The sequence below is a fragment of the Egretta garzetta genome, unplaced genomic scaffold, assembly GCF_000687185.1.
Source record: "Egretta garzetta isolate BGI_Z169 unplaced genomic scaffold, ASM68718v1 scaffold117, whole genome shotgun sequence".
Lineage (NCBI taxonomy): Eukaryota > Metazoa > Chordata > Aves > Pelecaniformes > Ardeidae > Egretta > Egretta garzetta.
This window is the reverse complement of record NW_009260479.1, coordinates 5240109-5262259: the sequence shown is the minus strand read 5'-3', so window position 1 is coordinate 5262259 and position 22151 is coordinate 5240109. Positions and strand designations below refer to the sequence as shown.

Here is a 22151-nt window from a genome sequence, read left to right as displayed (position 1 = left end):
TACTGCTACTTCTGCCTGAGCTGCGATTCATCAGTGGGAAAATCTCCCAGCTGCTCAGACTTTCTTTCTTCGCCGCTTTGGTTTATTTAACGCAAGGTGACCGCAGAGCGCTGGTGTCCTGGGTGAGCTGCACACTTCCAGGTCTGACAGAAAATCAAATGGAAGTGTAGAAATGTTTTTGAATCAACCTTCTCTGATGCCTTTGAAAAGCCTCTTTTGTCTATCTTGTTGCTGTTCTGCCCGCATTGAAAACGGCAGATTAGGAAATTTATTCGTGGTGGGTTTGAGATTAGAAAAGATAGGCCGTCTTTCACAAAGGGTATTTTAAATTGCCCAGACTCATAATTAAAAAAAAAAAAACCCATAACACTCTCTTTTAAAAATAAATTATTGCCTCTAAATTTTGTCAAATAATAGCTGCTGCTTCAGCTTCAAATCCAAAGTAAACTATCAGCCAGAAAATTAACCTCCCCTATGTTCTCAGTACTTTCTTGTTAATACAGTACTGCTGGACACACAAGCCTTAGCTTTTGTTATGTAAATGTAGCTGGAGCACTTCTGTTCTCCTTATCACTACAAATAGGATAAAAAGCACATTATTAAACGGGGATATTTACTCTACTGATCTTGGCTGTTGAAATAAGGACTCAAAACAGGACATAAGAATATGTAAGAAGGAGAAAAAAGGCAGCCCCCGCTTTCAGCCCTGGTGCCCCAGAATCACCTCGCTCAAACCCCACACAGGCTCATAAAAACGGCGCCATTTGCAGAGGTTGTGAGCATTTCACTGAAATATTAAATATTAGCTGAATGGTATCAGTCATTTTTGTTCTATGGGGAGCAACTGAAGTTGTTGTTTTCATGAAAAAGACCCAAGATTTAGCAAACCATAATAGATTCGATGAGCGGCTGGTCTGTGTGGTTCCACTAATTCACTAATGAGCATTAAATCACTTCAGTCCTCTGGTCAATCGAGAAAAAAGAAGGTATTTTGCTTGAAGATAACGCACATGCACAGACGCAATAACACAAGAACATTTTAACTACTGTAAACTTTACATTATTAGGACTGGGGTTTTTTCTTCTTTTTATGTAGGAAGCGAAACTACGGTTATTTATCCTAATAACAGGTAACTAATCCTCATAAGTAAACAAAGTTACAGTGCTTTAGGTTTGAAAATGTTGGGAAAATATGTTTAGCCACTAGCCTTTGATAAGAGTCCACACTGCACTTATATTGTTCAGCTTTGTAATAGAGAAGAAGTCTTTCTGGTCTATGAGCAACAATGATTCAAAACTGCATTCAGATGAAAAAAAGGGCACGAAAACTATACATGTAAGCTTTTCCCCTCAAAATGCTCCACTCAAAAGTTCTACTGGTTTAGGACAAACACCAAAAATTAAATAAATCACTAAACCAGGTAGCATTATTTTATGCTACAGATGTTCTAACTGTGCTCACTTCTCATAGTGTAATCACTATAAATTTTCATTATTCCAGAAAAAAAAAAAACAAACATTGGGTGGGAATGAAAAAAGTAAATTTGAAATGTATTTATCGCCGCAGAAAGAAAACAGGTTTATGCAAACCTATTTCTAGCACCAGTAAATCCATTTCAATTAAGTAATAAATATCATAACTACAATATTATCTGTATTACTGATGATAGTTATGACAGTGTCTAATTTTCAGAGGCATATTTATCATAATAATAGTGCTCACCTAACTCAGAAGGACTTTGTGAGGATTCATTAATATTTATACCCATTAGTGTTTTGGAAATAACAAGTGTTATATTGTTTTAATTTTTACACAACTAATTAAAGCAGTATGAGGTTGTAATTGGAGCCATAAGCATAAAACCTGTTCATTCCACATAACAACCAGACTTGGATAATAGTAAAAAATAGCAACACCACCAATGATAATATGCTGCTTTCTATAAACAATGCTTTTTCACTTCATTCATGCTCTAAATAGAAAGTCCAGGGTTTGGATGGGGTCTTTCTGAGGTCTCTTTGGTCCCACCGCTCCCACTGAGATCTATGGCAATAAACAGGGAGAAAAGAAATACTAAACTCACCACCTAAGCTACTCTCAAAAAATAGTTGGGCCTGTCCTAATTACAGCGATGATTAATTCTTTGCAGCTTTCAGCATTATAAAAATGCATTCCTTTAACTGCAGAATAGGTAATAGCATCTGTTGTATCAGCTATAAAAGTCTCTAAGCCCTAATTGTTGTTCAGAAGACTTAGCAGTTTGGTCCATATTAATCAGCCAGGATTTCCTGTGTGTAATTGCTCTTAACTAGCTCAAACACAGTAATGGACTGGTAAATTGGAAATGAAGAACAAATAGCTTTAAGAAGAATCTCAGCCACTTTATTTCCTTTCTTGCATTACGACAGCTATTCATAATAAAGGCAATTAAATATTCTCTATTTAATGTCTCACCACGTCACTCAGGAAAATAACTTTTCTTCTCATTTGCTTTCCTCTATTTCTTTTATCACCATTACACAAACTCCACTGGTTAACTCTGACGACCACAGAAAGCTACACAAGCCCGTGGGGTTTGGTTACCCATCATTATTCTTACCTCATCACTCTCCCAGTCGCAAAAACGCTACTGAAATTAAGAAGCGGTTTGTCGCCTGGCTATTTAGGAAGTCCCTTTTGAAGACCATAGAGACCTACAAACATGACTCCAGCCCAAACACCAGAGACCTCTGTGTCTCCCCGGGAGGTGCGCAGGGAGCATGGGGCTCATCCAGCAAAACTGGTGGAGCCACGCGCTGGGCAGGAGTGGCCTTGACCTGACACGACCCAGGGCAGCCTTGACCCTCTGCACCCTTTTTGCTGAGATGCTGTGGCTAAACCCCAATTTGCCTGTGTGTTTTGGGGTTACTGAACCCTATAGCCAGAGCCCCACACACTTGTTTTGAGGAAGGGTGATCTGAAATCAAAGATTCTCTGTGGATGTATTCATTCCCCAGTGCTTTCCCAAAACTTCATCCTGGGGCTTCAGCCTCAGGTTGGACATGCTCTACTGTAAAGAAACAAAAAAAACCAGAAAAATTGCAAGAGTATTTTAAAGACAAAGAACCCTGGTGCCTTCCCTATGACCTTTCCAGAAAAAGAACAAATCTTCTGTGTTCAAGGTTAGAAAAGCTCCCTATTAGCACAAGGCTTACCCAGAATATTGCTGCCTGAAAGATTAAACTTCTGTAAATACAAGCACGGCAAAAAAGCATTTAGAATGAAACCTGACAGCCGGACCAGCCACAGTGTACCCACGCCAGTCTCACAACCGCCTGCCAAGCTTCCTGGGAGAAATGTATTTTAAGAAACATGCTTTAATTCATCATCCTCTAAGATGACGAAGTGATACAACAGGAAAACACATATTAGTTGCCTCAATATCTTTGCAAAATAGGTGCCTGCCAGTTCAGGGCTGTGTTATTCCAGTGTGGGTGTCACTGCTGTTACCCAGACCCAACACCGAGCAGAGACGCTTCTGTGCAAATAAATAGAAAAACCTTAGAAGGAAGCTATTACTGGCAGGAAATGACTTTGTAGCATTTTTCTTTGAAATATTTCACTTCATGAGAGTGACACACTATGCTTTTCTATTTTGATGGTTTTTTTCCTAGCTGGTATTAAAAATAGAGGCTGAATCCGTTCATATTAGAATTCAGATAAATGATTAATTCATATGATGCATATTAAGATATTATACACATATGTAAATGAGGCACAACTCTATTGTGTAAAAAAAAAGATGAAAACATCTACAAGGAGCTACAAGGAAGAGGGAAACTCCCTTTTTACAAGGAGTCACATGGAGAGGACAAGGGGGAATGGACATAAGTTGCTCTTGGGGAGATTCCAATTGGACATGAGAGGGAAATTTTTCACCATGAGAACAGTCAGCCCCTGGAATAATCTCCCCAGGGAAGTGGTTGACTCTGCCACATTGGACACTTTTAAGACTCAGCTGGACAGGGTGCTGGGCCATCTTGCCTAGACTGTGCTCTTATCTAGAAAGGTTGGACCAGATGATCCTTGAGGTCCCTTCCAACCTAGGATTCTATGATTCTATGATTCTGTGATTCCATCTATGCTCACAATTAAAAGGCAGCACATCACACTTTTAAATGGCAAAAAATAAAGCCACGCTTTCTGACGCCTATAAAATAAGTACACAGTAGTTTTAAGAAGTTTTGGGGTTTTTTTTTTAAGTATTTGTAGAATTAAACTTGAAACAAACGTCCTTTGACAATACATTTCCTGAAATTTTCTTTTGACTTTGCAACAAGGACAACTGCCCAAGGCCTTGCTAATCAATTTCTTGTGTTGTGGAAAACAGTGTAATTTGAATTTTATCCAAGAATACAGTTTGAAATGCAAAAAATGTAAAAACCTAACTACCCACAGTCTGCACACCAAGTGAGGAGAAAGCTGAATAATTAATTTAACAGTTATTGCAATTTTAATAAACAAAGAACCACCCATCATGGCTTAAGGATGCAATATTCAAGAATTAATTTTACTACCCCTCTATTAGTATGCTTCTTAAAAAAAAAACAAACCTCTCTGTATCTTTTATAAGATCTTAATCGATCTTAAAAAAAAAAGTAGGGAGTTTAGTTTTGGGTTCACAGAATCACAGAATCTCAAGGGTTGGAAAGGACCTCGGGAGATCATCTAGTCCAAGCCCCCTGATAAAGCAGGTTCTCCTAGAGCATGTTACACAGGACTTCATCCAGACAGGCTTTGAATATCTCCAGAGAAGGAGACTCCACAAGATCCCTGGGCAGCCTGTTCCAGTGCTCCGTCACCCTCAGAGTAAAGAAGTTCTTCTTTGCTTCAGTCTTCACTGTCAAGGCTGGCCCTCAGGCTCCCCAGTCTTGGCAGGTAAGCAAGCAAGCTTGGAGAAAGGACGACCTTCCCTCTGTCAATGTGGATCAGGTTAGGGATCTTTTAAGGAAGCTGGACACCCACAAATCCATAGGCCCTGATGGAATGCACTCGTGAGTGCTGAAGGAACTGGCAGACGACATTGCCGAGCCACTTTCCATCATCTATGAAAGGTCATGGAGAACAGGAGAGGTGCCTGAGGACTGGAAGACAGGCAATGTCACTCCAGTCTTCAAAAAGGGCAAGAAGGAGGACCCAGGGAACTACAGGCCGGAGGTTTTCGTTTTTCTTTTTTTTCAGAAGACCATTTCAGGAACTCTTGCTTTCATAATCTCCTATATAAATGCTTGAACAATTTGCAATGCTCTCTTACACTAAACATACGTCTAGTCTGTGCTGGTTTTGGCTGGGATAGAGTTCATTTTCTTCATAGTAGCTAGCATAGTGCTGTGTTTTGGATTTAGTACTACAAGAATGTTGATAACACACTGATGTTTTTAGTTGTTGCTAAGTAGAGCTCAGACTACTCAAGGACTTTTTGAGCTTCTCCTGCTCGGCCAGGTGCATAACAAGCTGGGAGGGAGCACAGCCAGGACAGCTGACCCAAACTGACCAAAGGGCTATTCCAGACCATAGAACGTCATGCTCGGGGGAGTTAGGCAGTCAGTCGCGGCTTGGAGAGTGATCTCTACATGGGACAGGCTGGGCATCGGTCAGCGGGTGGTGAGCAATTGCATTGTGCATCATTCATTTTGTATATTCTGTATATTCCCTTACCATTCTCATTATTACTATTATTATTATTTTCTGTTATTGAACTGTCTCTATCTCAGCCCTCGGCTCTAACCTTTTTTTCTTCCCGATTCTCTCCCCCATCCCACTGAGGGAGGGGGGGAAGTGAGCGAGCGGCTGCGTGGTGCTTAGTTGCCAGCTGGGTTAAACCACAACATAGTCACATCCTGAAATCTTCCCAAAGGTCATGTTACCAGCTTGCCACCTTGGGTTTGCCTTTCTGGAAGAAGACACGGTGTGAGGAAGGGAGCACCTTGCTGTGTGCTGCTCTCCCTTCTCCAGGCAGGCATCTAAAGCACCCCAGTGTTTTGCCCCCAAACCCACAGATCTGCAAGCACTGGAATGCAAAGAGAAGGATGTGAAGGAAACATTCCCAGTCCACCCCTTTCCATTCCCATCCTCCTCTTCTCCATCGCCTGCATCAAGTGTTCCTTTGCAGGCAGAACGCAAAGTCTTGGCTGCAAAAGCCTCTCTAACTTTGCTTCTTGCAGATATTCTGAATCTGCAGCTCTTCTGATGGGTAAAGGTTGAGAATGAAAAGCAAATTTATTACTACTGTTTTTTAGGAATGAATTTTTTTCTCTCATTATAATTTTTCTTGTTATAGGAATTTTTCTCTCGTTCTCAGAGGATCTGAGGAAGCCCTCCCTGCTTGGGGCTCTTCCAGGTTGCACGATGCATCTGAGCAGTGTCAGCACAGGGCTTCCACAGCCAAAGGCCAATCTTCACTAAAAGAATTGAATTTTACAAAACACCCCTGGCACACAAGCAGGGGGGCTTTCAGGCAGAGGCTCAGTGGCCATTAGGCTGTCTTCCCTGTATTTAGATTTAATTTAACACTTCCACATCCATGTCTGCCTAGAACTCTACTAAGCTTCAGGTAAGCGAAGCTGCAGCAACAATGATTTCCCAGCAAAAAGTCCTTATGAATTACCCCTAAAGTTTCTGATACAGTTTTATTTGAACTTTTTCTAACAGCAGGCATGGTTCTCCTGACTTTTATACCACCCTGAGTCAGGAATAGCTTCAAAGATGACAGCAGAGAAATCAGATGAACAACAGAGACATAACATCTATTAGCTAAAAAACCGACAAATTTCCTTTGGTTAGCAGCTGAAACCAGATTTATTTTATGGAATAAGAATTAAAGTTGTGGGTGAATGAATTATTTTCATTTTGAGGAATTGGTGCAATTCTAGATTATCGAAACAAAATGTATGGGGGTTATAGTTTATCCAAGTAGTACAGCATAGCTATCATTCAAACATTTCAGGTCTTATACCAGCAGAATTTAAAAAGCAAATAAATATTATTCATGCCCAAGAACTGCTTCCCATGTCTCTGGTTCTTTAGTCATCATTTAAAAGTGACTCATTACACTTTTCTCTTTTGAAGTTTGGTAGAAAATTCACCCTAATCTAAAACTTAGTAGTAACCCAACGGTGATTTCTTACGAATGATTTATACCTAACCCTCTGAAGAAAAGGATTTATAATGAAAGCGATAGCTCAAGCCTAACTGCAGCACTGGGAACGGTGACACCATAATTAATGCATTATTTCAGTTGTGGGAGACACTGACAGTTGCTTTTTGTTCTTGGGAAGCAATTTATAGCGTGACTGAAAAAGGCACCATGGAAAAAAAATTACACAGAAGGGGAATAGAAATCCTTGTAGCAAAGACATGTTCTTACAATCCCTCTCCCAAAGACTACAAAATCCTGGCAATGTAAGGTGTAATTTATACCTTTCTCCTCTACTAGATGGCAGTGTGACACGCTCTCAGAACATCTCAGCAAGGGGTTTCTTTCTTTGTTTCATAGGAAGCAATTAATTTCAAATATTGTCTTACTGGCATAGAAGTGGACAAAAAAAAAAAGCTCACCATGGGCTGTATATTTGGAAAACAAATCTATTTACTTACTGGTTCAACATTAAAAGCAAAAAGTGCATATTCCCGGTCAGGTGACACTTCATATCGAATAGCCTTTAAGGAGACCTAGAAAATAAATCAGACATTGAAATAAATATTTTTCAGTTTTCAAGCCAATAATGCCTATAACTAATTCTTATGACCATGTTTCTAACAATGAAGAGTACTGCCAGACTAAGTGTCTTGAAAAATAATGCAATCACATATCTTTTCAAAACCCATAAATGTTATGTGGGCACATATATACTCCTGTAAGAGAAAGCATAACTGCATTGTGACTCAGACCAGGCAGCTACCTCAAAAAAATCAGAATTTTCCTTACAAATCTACTGGCTGGTGGGGCAGCTGTGGGCAGCAGGTAGTAGAAAACCCTCATAAATGTCAATTTATTAATTCCCTCTCGTTCCCTGCAGTCACTGGCCAAAGTGCTGGAGATAATAAACAGCAAATACCTGCTGGAGCAAATTGTTAGAAGGAGACATGACTACCTGTCTCAATTAGGACAACATTGAGGAATCCTATCCCATTCTCCCCAGTCAAAGAAGCCTTTGGGATGCCGTGGTGATACAGCTTTCCAGGTGCACCCTGACCTGGGTTCTGCAAAAAACTGCGCTGTAAGTCTTACTAACAAGAAGACATGCCAAAATATCTCAGACTTGTCAGGAATTACCTTTTCCCTGCTCCACTGATCACTTGTATAGTGCAGACATCTCTTCTCTTTTCCAGTGTGTTTCTATATAATACATTGCTGGCGCACCGAGGTCAAACAGAGGTGCCACTAACACGCCGCTCATCCACTGCCTTTGAAATCTCATCCTCTCACCTAACAAATTAGATGCAAGTCCCTGAGAGATTCCCGAGGACTGAACTGGAAGGGGGAATTTAGGCTTTGGGGCAATGCACAGCATCCCATTGGGAGAGTCCTCCCCAAGGCCAGTGAGGCTGGAGGCAGTGCGTGGGGAACCCAGGGGACAGGCAAAGGCAGAGGGGACTGATATAGAATCACAGAATGGTTCATGTTGGAAGGGACCTTTAGTCCAACCCCCCTGCAATGAGCGGGGACATCTTCAACTTGATCAGGTTGCTCAGAGCTCAGTCCAACCTGACCTTGAATGTTTCCAGGGATGGGGCATCTACCACCTCTCTGGGCAACCTAATAGGTTGATGGGCCAGCATGGATCAGGATTGGGGGTGCCAGGGGAGCATGAGAGCCAGCAATGTCAGCATGAAGACAGATTTTATTTACTGTTATATTAATAACATTGAGAAAGGAAAACATGCCAAGTTAGCAAAAGCTTTTCTGACCCAGGGCTGGGAAGGTACAGGACAAACATTCCTGGCTGCAGGTGTGACGGTGGCTCTTGTTTGGGGACTCTCTGGATTAATGTAAAGGTGATGTTCTCCAGATTTATTTGCCAAGAGAGCAGAGGAGCAAGGGTGGAACAGGCAGTAGGGAGGCCATGGCATGACAAAGTAGGATTATCTTGTAACACTGCTTTTCTTACAAATGGCAAAAATAAAAAAACAGGGGAATAACCAGAGGCCAAATGGAAGCAGTTTGACTTCAAAAGACCTTGACATTAAAGGAAGCCAGCTCATTCCTTTACCTTTAGCAGAATTTTAAAGAAAGGGGTTACACTCTGGTAAAAGAGGATTGCTTATGTGATATAGCAGAGGATGAAGGTTAAATGGCAGCATGTGAAATTTAAGGTTGGGACCTGCAATAATAATTCAGTGATAAATACTTTGTCTCCTTAAAAAAAGAATTAATACTGTACTTGAGCTTTGTATAAGTCATATACTCATACTGCAAAATAAAATCAACCTGGAATGTGATTTCATAGTTTTCTTGTAGATTTACTTTTAGCTTTTGAGTTTCTAAAGCTGTTTTCTGCAGATCTTGGGTGATTGAGATAAGTCTCTGTTAGCCATACTCTTCTTTTGTAGTTTTGCAATGATACAGTACAACAAAACCACCTCAAGTTAACCAAAACCTTAGGCAGGTACTGCATAAGTGACAATTTTATCAGGATGACATGATTCATATCTCATTGTTGGAGCAAACATAGCCTACCTAGGAAATTAACTTCTTACAGGAAATATTGAAAATACTCTGACATTTAATGTACTAAGTTTTGCCACAATGCTGGCTTTATCTGCTACAAAAAACAGTGCCACAAACCACTTTCATCGTTATAAATAATACTCTGTATCAGCTGTGAATTTATTTTCTTTTCATTCATTTTAATAGCCACCTACTAACTTCTTTTCCCACTAATTTCTTAGGGTTTCTCTCATACGCAACTCCACTTCCATTCATCAACACTATTCATTAACAACACTGAAATTACATTTCAACCATTAGGCAAGAAAAATCAGCAAATCCACAAATTACAAAATAAATACTTGCATGGAGGAATGTGGAGAATGCTACCAACAGAGAGTAAATTGTATCAATTGTCTTTTCTATTAAGCATGCAAAGATGAGAATTATGCATCTTTCAATTATATATGATATGCAAGACTAGCTTCAAATATCTATATGATACTTTCCTGTAGTATGAAAGAAACTGAGCTTGCAGAACAATAACAAAAGCTGGAGTTCAATCTCACGTTATCAGTCATTGCAAAGCCCATAGTAATACTGGAGTATTGCTTCTCCTTGATAATAGGCGAAGTTGAAACCCAAGTCATTTTCTGCTTTACTGATACAACTGCAAGAGAACTGTGAAATTCTGCTACTTGTTATAGAAAATACTTACAATTTTTTTGTTTTCTATTAATACTGTTGAATTGTTAGTTTCGACATTCCTCAGAATCACTGTGCCATTTTGATTTCTATAAATGAATTCATTATCTGCAAGGAGGAAAAGAAAAGAACATTAAGGAAATCTGAATTTGCCTGTTTCTGTAGAACCTAATTATGGGCTTGAACCAAAAGTGCTGCTGTGAACTTCCCTCTAAAGAACACCTTTATTTTTTTATTTTTTTTTTTTAATGCAGCCATTGCTGTGATGTTAAAGTGGCTTCCAGATTAGTCATTAAACAGCTTGGTTAGTGTTTGTCACATATTTATTCTGCCACACTTTCCCAGAGCTGAATGCAAGAGGGTGACCTGTTTTGAATGTACAGACACAGTTTGCTGTATTGTTACTGTAGAAAAAAACATGGTCAAAAAACGTTCCGTATGCTTAAAGGTTTCCAAGATCCTCAGTCTCTGTAGGAGTTTAATAAGCCACATGCCTAGAAAGTCTCTGAAAGTTAAAGGCAAATCACCCTCTAACAAAGCAGATTCTTGAACCCCATACTGTGCAATCTTCCAGCTCTGCCATTTGTCCTGCAAATTAATACCAGAAGGATATGCATGAGAAGAAATTGCCATATTCACATGGAACAGGACAAATCAGCTTGTTCTTATTGCACTTTGGGAATACCCCAGCAGACAGGACATCCAGTCAAGGACAAGAATCCCCCATGGTAGCTGCTACACAGGTGGGAGGCAGTCTCCAGCTCAAAGCTCAAAACCTACTTGACGGAAAGGCGGGGGTAGACATATGGAAGAGACTCCAAATGAGGGTTGGGTGGCACGTCAAAGGTTCAGCATGAAAAAATATTACAATAAAGGGTTGTGATCTTGTCAGACCACAGATGTCATAAACTGAAGTTCAAGTCTGATCAGCGCCTACATGCACTGCCCCACAGACAAAACATAAACCATAAATCATAAGTTCCAAGTACATTGCCATAAAACCTTCAGGAGCTCTTCCTGACACAGGAGAAGGGTTACTGGTTTTTTGCAGCCTGGCTGAACTAAGATTGAGAACTGATGGATCCTACCAAACTTCTGCCTCCAGTTTCAACTTCAGCCAGGGAAGCAATTCCTCATTGCCTACCCTCACGGTAGCTACCCTAGGGTGGCTACCATGTTGCATCCCACAAGAGTTAGGGACATGTGAGTGGTTAAACATTACCCACGGGTTGTCCTGATATAAGTCAAAGGTGAGTTTAAATCCTACCGGATTCATAAAAGCACAGACCCAACTCATTGTGACCACAAACAGATGCGCATGGCCCAGCTCAGGGTAACCTGTTGAAGACAACTGGGTCCAGAGACCCAGTTCTTCCAAAATTTTGGTGTACAGACCTAGTATGCTCCCTCTTCATCCATTTTTCAGTTTCTAAACTGCTGATGACACTCCTCATCACAGTCATTAACCATCTTTGTAAAATCCTCTGGAAGTGCAAACAAAAAGCTTCTAGGCTCTGTTTATTACTATCAATAAAAACAGTCACTTCCTACATATCACAGTTTTACATGTAAGCGTAGGAAGAAAAAGTCTTTTCTGAGATTGGGATGAATCAGATTCTGTGAGGCCAAACTGTTGCTGCAAAACAGATGATCCTCTCCAAGCAAGATTTTAGAGACTTAAGATTCTCAGTGTCCAAATCATAGCAGCAGCCTTTCAGACTCATAGGTAAAGTTCTCAAAGCACCTCTTTCTTTTAATTATGGAATAAATTTTATCAACACCTTTGGTCCTGAATAAAAAATGCAGGATCTGGATTAGATTAAGACTTGTGTTTGAGACCAGAATAATGAAGAGAGTTCCTGTTTGGATTTGACAGTATTAAAATTTTGTCAGTTCTGGAGTGTTGTCCAAAGGCATGGCATTTTCATAAGCATGCCTGATTATATTCATGACTTTAAAATATTGCTTCATATGATTTATAACTGAATAAGCAAAGATTCTTCAACCTGGAAAGGGACTGGTTTAACAGAACTAGGACAGAAGTCAAAAAATCATGGGAAAGATAAATAATGAATGCTCATTCCCTGCCTTTTCCAAAATAAATATTGGGAGGCACTAAATGACACCAGCCAGTGACAGGTTCAACACAAATATAAGGGACTATTTCTTCATGCAGAAGGTAAACAAGCTGTGAAGTCACAGTTCCAGAGTAGAGTGGGTGCCAGGATTGCATTTGGGTCCAAAGAAGAATTAGAAAAATGGAAAAAAATCCATCCCAGAGTATGGGTCTTGAGGGGAGAAGTTTTTCAGGATGCCCTTGACCCTGAGGTTGTGAAGGACAAGAAGCATACCCTAAAATTCACCCACTTTTTGAAATCTTCCCTAAGCATTTGCTCTTGTCCAAGGCCAGACACCAGAAGAGATGATCTCTGGGGTCTGATCCAGCACCAACTTATTTACACCTTCAGCTTCCAGCTGTCCAGATACCGAAGAAATGCCTTTATGTTAACAATTTAGGAGGTGGTACAATAAAAGGTGTTAATGCTCCCTACATGCCTTGCCCTTTCATATCCCTAGGCCATTAGGGCTGAAGCATCATTTGTTATATCAGAAAGCACACAGTCCAAATTTTTATTTTCAGGTATTCCAGAAATAATACGAATAACTAAGATGAGAGGCAGAATATTACCTAATTATCAGACATTTTGAAAAAGATTACGCTTTAGTAATCACCCTATGTCAAGAACACAGAATGTTTTCCAATTATGTACTAAGTTCTAGACAGAAAAATCCCATTTTAAGTATGGACAGCAAATCATTTGGATAATTGTAAGCCTCTCAGGGCATTTCCTAATTACAGAAAAAACTAGTGATGAAACTCAGCTCAAAGTTCAGTACCCAGGTAAAGTAGCTTATCAATCTAATGAGTCTGTGGGGCTGTTAATAGTTGGTAGCTGTTGCTTGAGCAAGACACGAACTGATGGAAGTTACATTACTGCCCATAATGACATTGTTACTAAACTTTTATTGCTCCCTGTGCTCAAAAAAAACCATAACACTTTAATAAACTGAAACTTCAAGATGATTACATGAAAGTTGCTCCATAGTTGGAAGTAGGAGATGAAAGACTTTCCCGTTATTTGTTGAAGTGTAACAAGTTTAAAATCAAGTGCTAATCTGCTGCGTGTACTTCTGGTAAGAATAAGGAAGAATAAATGAAGCAGCGCTGATTTGTTAGGGCTGTAAATCTTGCTATTATATTCAATACAAGCATCAACACAGCGTCTGAATTAATGAACAGAAAATTCGTCTGATTAAGAGAAGAAAAAATTGATCTGCATTATATTCCACTCTGAGGTTTAGCTGGTCTGTAAGTCGTATTATCTTAGTCCTCAAAAGAATCAATGAATAATATTCTCGGACTTCTGTTTTGAAATGCGTGATTTGTTCCAGTGCAAGAGCATTTATTTAAATGAGACATACCTCAATCAAAGACAAAAAGCAATGCAGCAACCTCTGTCTGTAATGAATTCTGTCCAGCGAGCTGATGAGAATTTGCCGCCTGATTTATAGCTGTCACCACAGCTGATAAAGGTCATCACTGCATCTCATTTTTTATACCTGCCTTTTTGGGGGGCTGGTGTTCAGTGTAAATGATGCTGAAAATTGCAACTTTCAGGCATAAAGCCATTTATTCCATTATATAATGGCTTTCTTCAACAGCAGAGTTCACTTCGCCAACTCCTCCCCCTCTTTCAACTTCCAGGAAATTGTCTGGTTGGTACAATACATTATGTGCCTGTGAGCGTAGACACAGATATGTAGTCACACTTACTAAGGTGACTGATTCCAAAAAGCAATGATTACTAGAAATAACGGAGCAGCCTTGGTGCTGTACAGAGTCAGCGTAGAGGAATTGGAGAGCCTTGGCAGAAATTTTTAAAAACCTAAGCAGAACGGGTGAAATCAGAAAACCCAAGACCAATGATATATTTGCAGTGTCAGAGTCCCCCAGTTCCTTTGTACACATCTTTCTTAAATTCAGTCAGGAAATATGTACACAGAGAGAACAGATCTAGCGACAGGGAGCTCATCCCCCTTGCAGTTGCCGAGCCCTCACTAGGAACAACCTCCTTAGCCCGGCAGCTCTGCCCGCTGGCCTCTTGTTTAGGGTGAAACAAGACAAAATACTGGGATTTTTCTTAAGAGAATAATGTATTATGCACTATGGTCCCAATGCAGGTTTTGCATTTTCAGGCACGCTACCTGGCCAACCCTTCCCAAGGTTTTACCATTAGAAAAGGCACAGGGTCTCTGGAAACCTGCTCATGGGTGCTGCCGTGATGCTGAATCTGGAACTGATAATTGAAACTCAAGAGAAAGATCATGAGGCCATCACTGCTATTATTTGATGACCCCAAAACATCAGCTCAATATGCAGAGGCAGCCTAAACAGCCAACAAAACACTGGAGACCATCAAGAGAGCAGGAAAGCATGGATCATTTGCAATTATATAAAAGAACAGAGTACAAAAAACTCATGGACAACTGGTAAACTGACAGATATTAAAGGAAATAGGCAGGATATACCATCTCTCATCCCCTAAGGCAGGGCTGCCTCATTCGGGACCACTAAAAAGTGCCAACACAGCATCAGCTATTGCCGTGGTAAAGACCCAACACTGGACTAGAGAAGCACTTGCCTGAGCCAACACCGGTTCTTCACACCACTATGTGTCACACTGGGCACCAGACTAAACAGCTCATCACAGCTGACAAGAAGGTCTGGGACAATTTTACTTCTAAAAGGAGTAAGTTTGAGTGCTGGTGGTGCAAAGAAGTTGAAGGAATTACATCCAGCTACAGGAACACAGATCCGCATTAGCATCAGTGCTCACAAATTTATGGCTGTACAGCTTCTCTGATGAGACTAAGTAAGTACACGCTATCAGAGATGAGAGGCTGGTTTATAAGATAATAGCAGGACCCGCATGCTTTTGAGGAGTATTTTCATTATTTGCCAGAGATTATGGAAAGCAGAAAGCAGAACTATGTGATAAAATAGGAGAAGGAATAAGAATTTAAATCCAGCTTTAAAAACAATTTTTAATGAAATTGTAATTTTCTACCAGTTTAGCAACAGATGAATGAAAAGCTGAGGAAAAAAAAAGATCCAAAATTCATATGTGTCAAATAAGCAGTAAGAGTCAGTGAAAGGCAGAAGGTAGTATCAGGACCGTTAGCGGAGCTCCGGTAATTTAGAGCCACAGACTTAGAGGAAAAGGCAACTTCTCAAGGCCTGTAGTTTCAGATCAACAGACGTGAAAGATAATTGAATGAGTCTCAGTCTGATGAAAGTCAGCGTCGAGGGAATTATCGTTCTCAAACCCTAAGATTAAAGAAGATTGGTGAATAAAGGAAATTTAAGTCCTGAAGTTGTTCTGAACCATGTCAGATAAATGAGCCTCCAGATATCAGCATGACCAGCAAGGCTGGCAAACAAATTATGCTGTGTCAAGTGAGCAGATGGCAGCATGCCCCACGGGAGCAAGCCCGCATCGCTCCCTGGGGACTGGGGTCACATTGCGCCAGGCCACGTGCGCTGATGGGATGGAGCTCTGCGCTGGCACGGCAAATGTCACGGGGCCACCAAGAGATGACTGGCACTCGTCTGTTATTTGTCATCCCTGCTGCTGTAGGAAGGTCCTTGCTAGACCTGACCTTGGGCACGACCCACAGCAGCCAGCAGGCAGTTTGCATCTGATCGGCTTTACGTTGGGGTTAGAAGCCCTGAAAGAGTCCTCTGAGCTTTGCAAGAAGAGAAAACACCGTATTCTGTTCAACCTGATGAAGCCAACTACTGCAGCTGGAAACGAGTCAAGAGCCTGACATTATCACCCTTTCTCTTCCAAAAAGAAAAGCTGTTGTGGGGTTTTTAATGACCTGAAGCATTCAGGACTTTAGGATTTTTGTCTTACATATGAAGGATGAGCCTTCCACAGGCCCTGCAGCCCTACTCGCTACAGGTGCAGGGCATCACTCAGCAGTCAGCCAGGCTGAGCCACCCCTTCGCTGATGCGAGGGCAGCGCCTGAACCAGCCATGGGTTTCCTGGAGTCCTCCCAGGCAGGTTATCAGTCAGAAACAACTGGTTAGCACTTACCATCTAACACGGTAATGGGCAGGAAGGTTGCGACAGTAAGAGAGATGTTTTTTCAGATAGAGTTGGTATATTCAGACTGGTAATGACATGCGCTCCAATCATATTAATTTGGAAAAATACATGAGGATGTGGCAGTGGAATTAAAATAAAATAAATCTTCCACTTGTTTAGCATCCCAACAAGTTTCTGAAGGGCTAGGTGAGCCCCAGCACAGTGGATGGAGACTAGAGATGGGGAAAGAAGCGGGTGCGCCCCTTGGGTGGGCTTGGGCATCTCACAGCTCTCACCCAGCACACACACCCCCCGAGGCCAAAGAGAAGGGTCTGGCTGGAAAAAGCAAACCCAGACCTTCCACAGCAGACCTGTGGCACACAGGATAAAAAAGATACTGGCTTATAGTGATGACCCACATTTGCAGGATCAGGGGAGGCTGCCAGTTTACATTGAAATGCAGTATGTCTCCGTGGGAACGACGTCACGACTGAACTGGGTATCAGGGCAGGCTGTGGATTCGGCAGCTGAGGGTGTTCACTGCTGTGACTATTGGCATTCGCACCCACCAGCGAGCCCACCCGCAGCAGAGCCCCGAGGGGAGAGAGCAGCGCACCAGAGCCGGGGCGTATAACCGGGCACGTATGTTAAGTACAGTCATCCACGCAGCTCACCTGAGCCTCTCGCATGGCAAGTAAACTGGGGGGGACTCAGGATTTCCTGTAAAAAAGTGCTTTCTGAGTGACACAGGGAAGGGAATAGGACAAGCTGAGGTTAACAGCCTGCTGTGCGTGGGACCAAGACCTTAAAAAAACCCTTAATCCTGCCAGATGCAGCACAAGCACAGACCTGTTATCTTCAGAGAACTGGTTCTGAGAGAGAGAGATGGTGGTTTTTGAGAAATCATGGAAGCAGAGAGGAAAACGACAGAACATGGTAAATTCACAGAGGAAATAAAAACTGATGGAAAAAAACCAGCAAACTTTAACAAGAGGCACAAAAGAAGAGGAAAAAGGTTGAGCATGGAAGCAGGATGAGCAGGGAGAAGGATGAGCACAAACAGGCTCAGAGAAATACTTATTTTACTTTGCTTTCATGAAAGGGGAAATTGTATCTTATTTAATAGGCCTGCAGGATTATTGACCTACTTAGGACGATATCTGCCTAACTGAAGTCACACACTTTTGAGAGTGACCCCCCCAGGACCTGCACTCCCCGAGGTAGGTATGGTTTACTCAATGGATGGGGAATAGATGTTCAACAAATGGTAGGACTGTGGAAGCTCCCTGACTGCTGTAACACCTAACCACATAGAAGATAATGCAAAATAAAAGCACAGTCAGTCCCCAGTGGAAGCCTATTCAGGTGTCCAGAAAGATGCCATCCCAAATCCAGGTGGAAAAGATGACCATTGGGATGATGCATTAGCACCATGATCTGCTGTTCTTTCAAGAGATGCTGCAGTGCATCTGTTTGATATTTATAGCATGTACCTAATAAAGAACCAAATCTGAAATTCCCTCCCCAAAGCAGAAGCCAAGCTTGTTTTGGTACCAAGCTGCTCCCCAGAAAGAAAAAGCAGGGAAGGCTTCCCAGCCCCTGTCCCCTGGTGCTGCCGTAGGCTGGCTCTGGGGTAAGAGGGAGAGGGAGGGAAGGAGCACGAGTGGTGAATGACAACCAAACCCCATTTCCATACCCACAGCTTCACCCCACCCTTGGTGAGAGCTGGTCCCTAGGTCCACACAGACTTTGGCACTTGTAACTCGTCACAGCTTTTTGTCTTCAATCCGCCTGCCCTTCACCAGCAACTCCCTTTTCTTCAGCCTTGCAGTGCAGAAATAAGAAAGAGTCTGTTATACTTTGTGATGCTGTCGCAAGGGAGCAACAGGGGACGGAGAACAGCTTGCCTTTAACAACATCGCTACAGCCTTTAATTCCAGCAGACAACTGAACTCCCATTTTTGTCTTTCTGGCATTATGGGTCATTATCCTTTTACTGTTTCCAGCATTTTTTTTCGCATGAGAGGCTGAAAGAAAAACTTCTTTAAATAGGTGATTTACCGTAATTTAGCTAAATGCTGTATAACACATTGCATTGGTACATTAAGTAAGTGCAATGTGATAGAATGTGCTTTATTACGCAAGAAGCGGTTTTAATTGCTCATCACCTCAATGCAGTTGCACTTGGTGCACCAATATAGCACTTTTGCAGTAGTACTAGTAAAATAAAACACAATTATAGCTCAGGAAAACTCCCATATCAATGTGCATCTCTAGCAGGCTTGTAAATTAACTTGTCAAAAGCTCGAAGAAGGCTGAGTCCTGGGAAAACTTAAAACTATAAAAATCAGTAATACCAGTCTGTTTCTCTTTTTTTTTTTTTTTTGGCTAATTCCAAATCTTTCAAGATCCAAACTCAAAAAAAAAAGCTTATTCAATCTCATTGAGAGCAGACCTCAGCACTGAGCCTGAAATCCAGGCAGAGCACACCTTTGAAATTTCAGCCCCAAATTTGAAACCAGGTACAATTCTGCTGCTGCCTCTCATTTGCGAGACTGAACTCCGCTTCAAAGAGCCCCAATCTGGGAACTCGGTAGGCTCAGATCACGGCTTAGTGGCACAGGCATGAAAAGCTGAAGTCCATGTGAGAAACAGAGAACTCATTTCAACTTCAAATAACTCCTCCTTCCCTGCTTCTACCTGCTTTTATAACACATGGAGGAGGGAAAGATTCACTACAATTAGGAAAAAAATGAATGAGAAATCCTCTGGAGTAAACCCATTTTGACTCTATCCAGGGCAAATCATCCTGATTACACAAGTGCTTCAAAATCCTAACAACAACAGTAAAAATGTACATCTTGTTGCTTGCTGCCCTCAGTTTCTCTCTCTGTAATGACCGGCAGCAGCATGGGGGCTTTGCAGCACGCTGAGCTGACTTTGGTGTATTCCGGAGCTGAGAAATCTTCCTCAAAAATTCTCTGCCATCTTCTTTTCCTGTTCAGTTGTGCTTATGCCATGTGCTCTTCAAAGCCTAGATGTTATAGCAGGAAAAGTGCAGGTGACCCCTGGGTTACCCCAGTCCGGGGAGCTGGAGATACCAGATTACACTCGTCCCTTTGATTCCCTGCCAGAAGCTTCCCACATTCAGCACAGGCCAAAAGCAATTTAACTCTAAAAAACTCATTTCCCAGGAAACGGTCCCTGATGCCTTTATCCACATCCCATGTATTTTCTCATGGTCTCACCATGCATCTAAACAGCAAAACAAGGTGTGGACAACAGGTAGCGTGTATCAGCTCATCCCAGCTCCATAACATGGCTGGCATGGGTGGCACAGCCCCAAATGGCAGGGTTAGGTTAACGGTTGGGCTTGATGGTCTTAAAGGTCTTTTCCAACCTAAACAATTGTATGATTCTAAATACATAGTGGCACAGTCTTTATCAGGGGTATAAAACCTCCAGGGCTTTTTCCATAGTAGTTGCTAGTTTGTAGAAGAGCCCAAGCTACTATTCGTGCTTGGTGGTCCCCATGTTGCCCACTCCATGCAGGTACACTTGCTCCTTGTTGCCCCCCAGGCCACTGCAGCATCGCTCAGCGACCTCTCTCTTCTCTGCCAAACGTACCGGGTCTTATCTGCCTCGTTCAGTTCGGCTTCATGCAGGGGAATGCATAACCCAAAGTGTTACACGTAAATGTAATAAACCATTTGACACTGAGAGAAAAAAGGAATCCATGAATAAATTTTCATTAAAATGTGACCCCACAGCTTGCTTTCTTAATTCCTCTGTGCATTTCCTTGCCGCCTCCTGTTTGCCCCCAGCCAAATTACACTTGTTAGTGGCCACGATGGAGAGAAAGAACATATAAAGTGGTTGTTTTCCCTTGTCCATGATGGAGAAAAAGAACATATAAAGTGGTTGTTTTTCTTTATTATTATCGTGGGCAGAGTACAGAAATTTCAGTACAGATTGAATGAGATCTCTGTGTATTAACAAGCAATTTTTCTGTGTATACAGCTCCGGATAAAGTTTTAATTATCTTTGTGTGCGATATTTCATGATCCCTTTTATGCTACTCTATCATTTCAGATGTGTCTGGCAAAGTATGACTGTGCTGAAGTCCAACTGTAAAGGAGTCTGGCAGAGCCATGGCCATCACCCTGACTTCAGGCTTTTGAAAATCAAGGTGTATAAGACATGAAATCCAACATCCTCCACATTTTGGTTACCCACGTGTGATTACTGGGTTTGGACTGGTCACAAGAGGGCACCATATTACAGAGCCGATGGAAAAACTTTCAACAACTTGCAAAGAACCATTAATAAATAATGGAATGTGATGCTGGGCAGGGGACCTGGCAAGGAACAGCACCTGGAGGGGAGCAGAGACTCCCCGCACCCAACTGCAAGGGAAGAGCTAAGAGGAGGAGCAGTTAGCAATTATACATACAAGCCCATCGCTTTTCAACTAACTGATGAGGGAATGAAAAAAAAAATAGCGTCGGCTAAGTATATTGTTTTCCCTTAATATCTCAAATCAGTTTGCCTGCAGTGACTAGGCCAGCTCCTGCAGGGAGCCCCACACCAAATCCCAGAAATGATTCCTGAATTTCTTATTTCACCTGATCTTGTTCCTATTCCTCTCTCTTCCAAGGAACCGACTTCGTGCATCCTTCACTGCCTTGCATGATGTTGGTCTTGAATCAGTAGTGATTTGCTGCTAAGAGGGCAAAAACTGGTTGCACTGAAAGAATGACTGGTCCTTTCTTAAATCCTCATCAACCTTTCAATCAAAAATATCTTCTCAGCGGGTTCTCAACAGGTTAACAACGTTCAACAGATGGCATTAAACAAAAGAATGCACTTTTTCAATGAAAATAACTCGACTTCATATTTTTCTTGATTTTCTATACCCTTACATAATTTCTTTGTTACTTAGGGCAATTCTTCTTTTTATTGTGCATTTCCATGCTTCTGTCATGGTCTTTATCCTTCTCTGGACCATGTCTGAACCCACTACAATCTATCTTTTTTGGATGGAGCAACCCAAACTCATGGCAGTGATCAAGGTGATAATGTCTCTCAAACTGGATAAAAACATGATACTTTCAGTATTGTTCTCTCCTGAACAGAGCCAAATATTGTTTCCCCTAAAAAAGTTGATTGCAACAGAAAATTGATGATGTTCTCAGATTCCTGCCCAAGAGAAGGAAAGCAAATACAAAATAGAGAATTCTAATAAACCCTCTTGTGTTTTTCATACTCATACTATTCTGGCTTGATAATTTAGCTATATTAGCTGTTCTGTGCCAATTTGGAAAAAAAATCAGAAATATTATGATTATTGGTACATAATTCTACTTATAAAAATATCTTCTTTTGTGCGACATTAAAAATAGAAAATAAATAAAGAATAAACATTAAAGTGTTTTTTTTTTTTTTAAGGCCATGTCTTATGCATGCTACCAAGTTGAGTATCAGCTTCAGGGCAAAAGTTAACAGGAAACTCTCACAAACGCTGTCCCTGAAACTAAAACCCGGAAAAAGGAAAATACGGAACACATGGAACAAATATATGGATACATATACTCTTGGTGATAT

The 22151-nt window shown here is 41.4% G+C and overlaps 1 protein-coding gene across 1 annotated transcript in view; it reads right to left on the bottom strand.

Annotated features, from left to right (window-relative positions):
• Nucleotides 1-22151, bottom strand: part of DPP6 (dipeptidyl peptidase like 6) — a 264379-nt gene that overhangs the window by 135250 nt on the left and 106978 nt on the right. The window contains exons 4-5 of the mRNA XM_009644081.2: nt 10408-10502; nt 7637-7711 (exon numbers count right to left, since the gene is read on the bottom strand). Of these exons, the coding sequence (XP_009642376.1) occupies nt 7637-7711; nt 10408-10502 (170 nt within the window). The remainder of the gene's footprint in view (nt 1-7636; nt 7712-10407; nt 10503-22151) is intronic.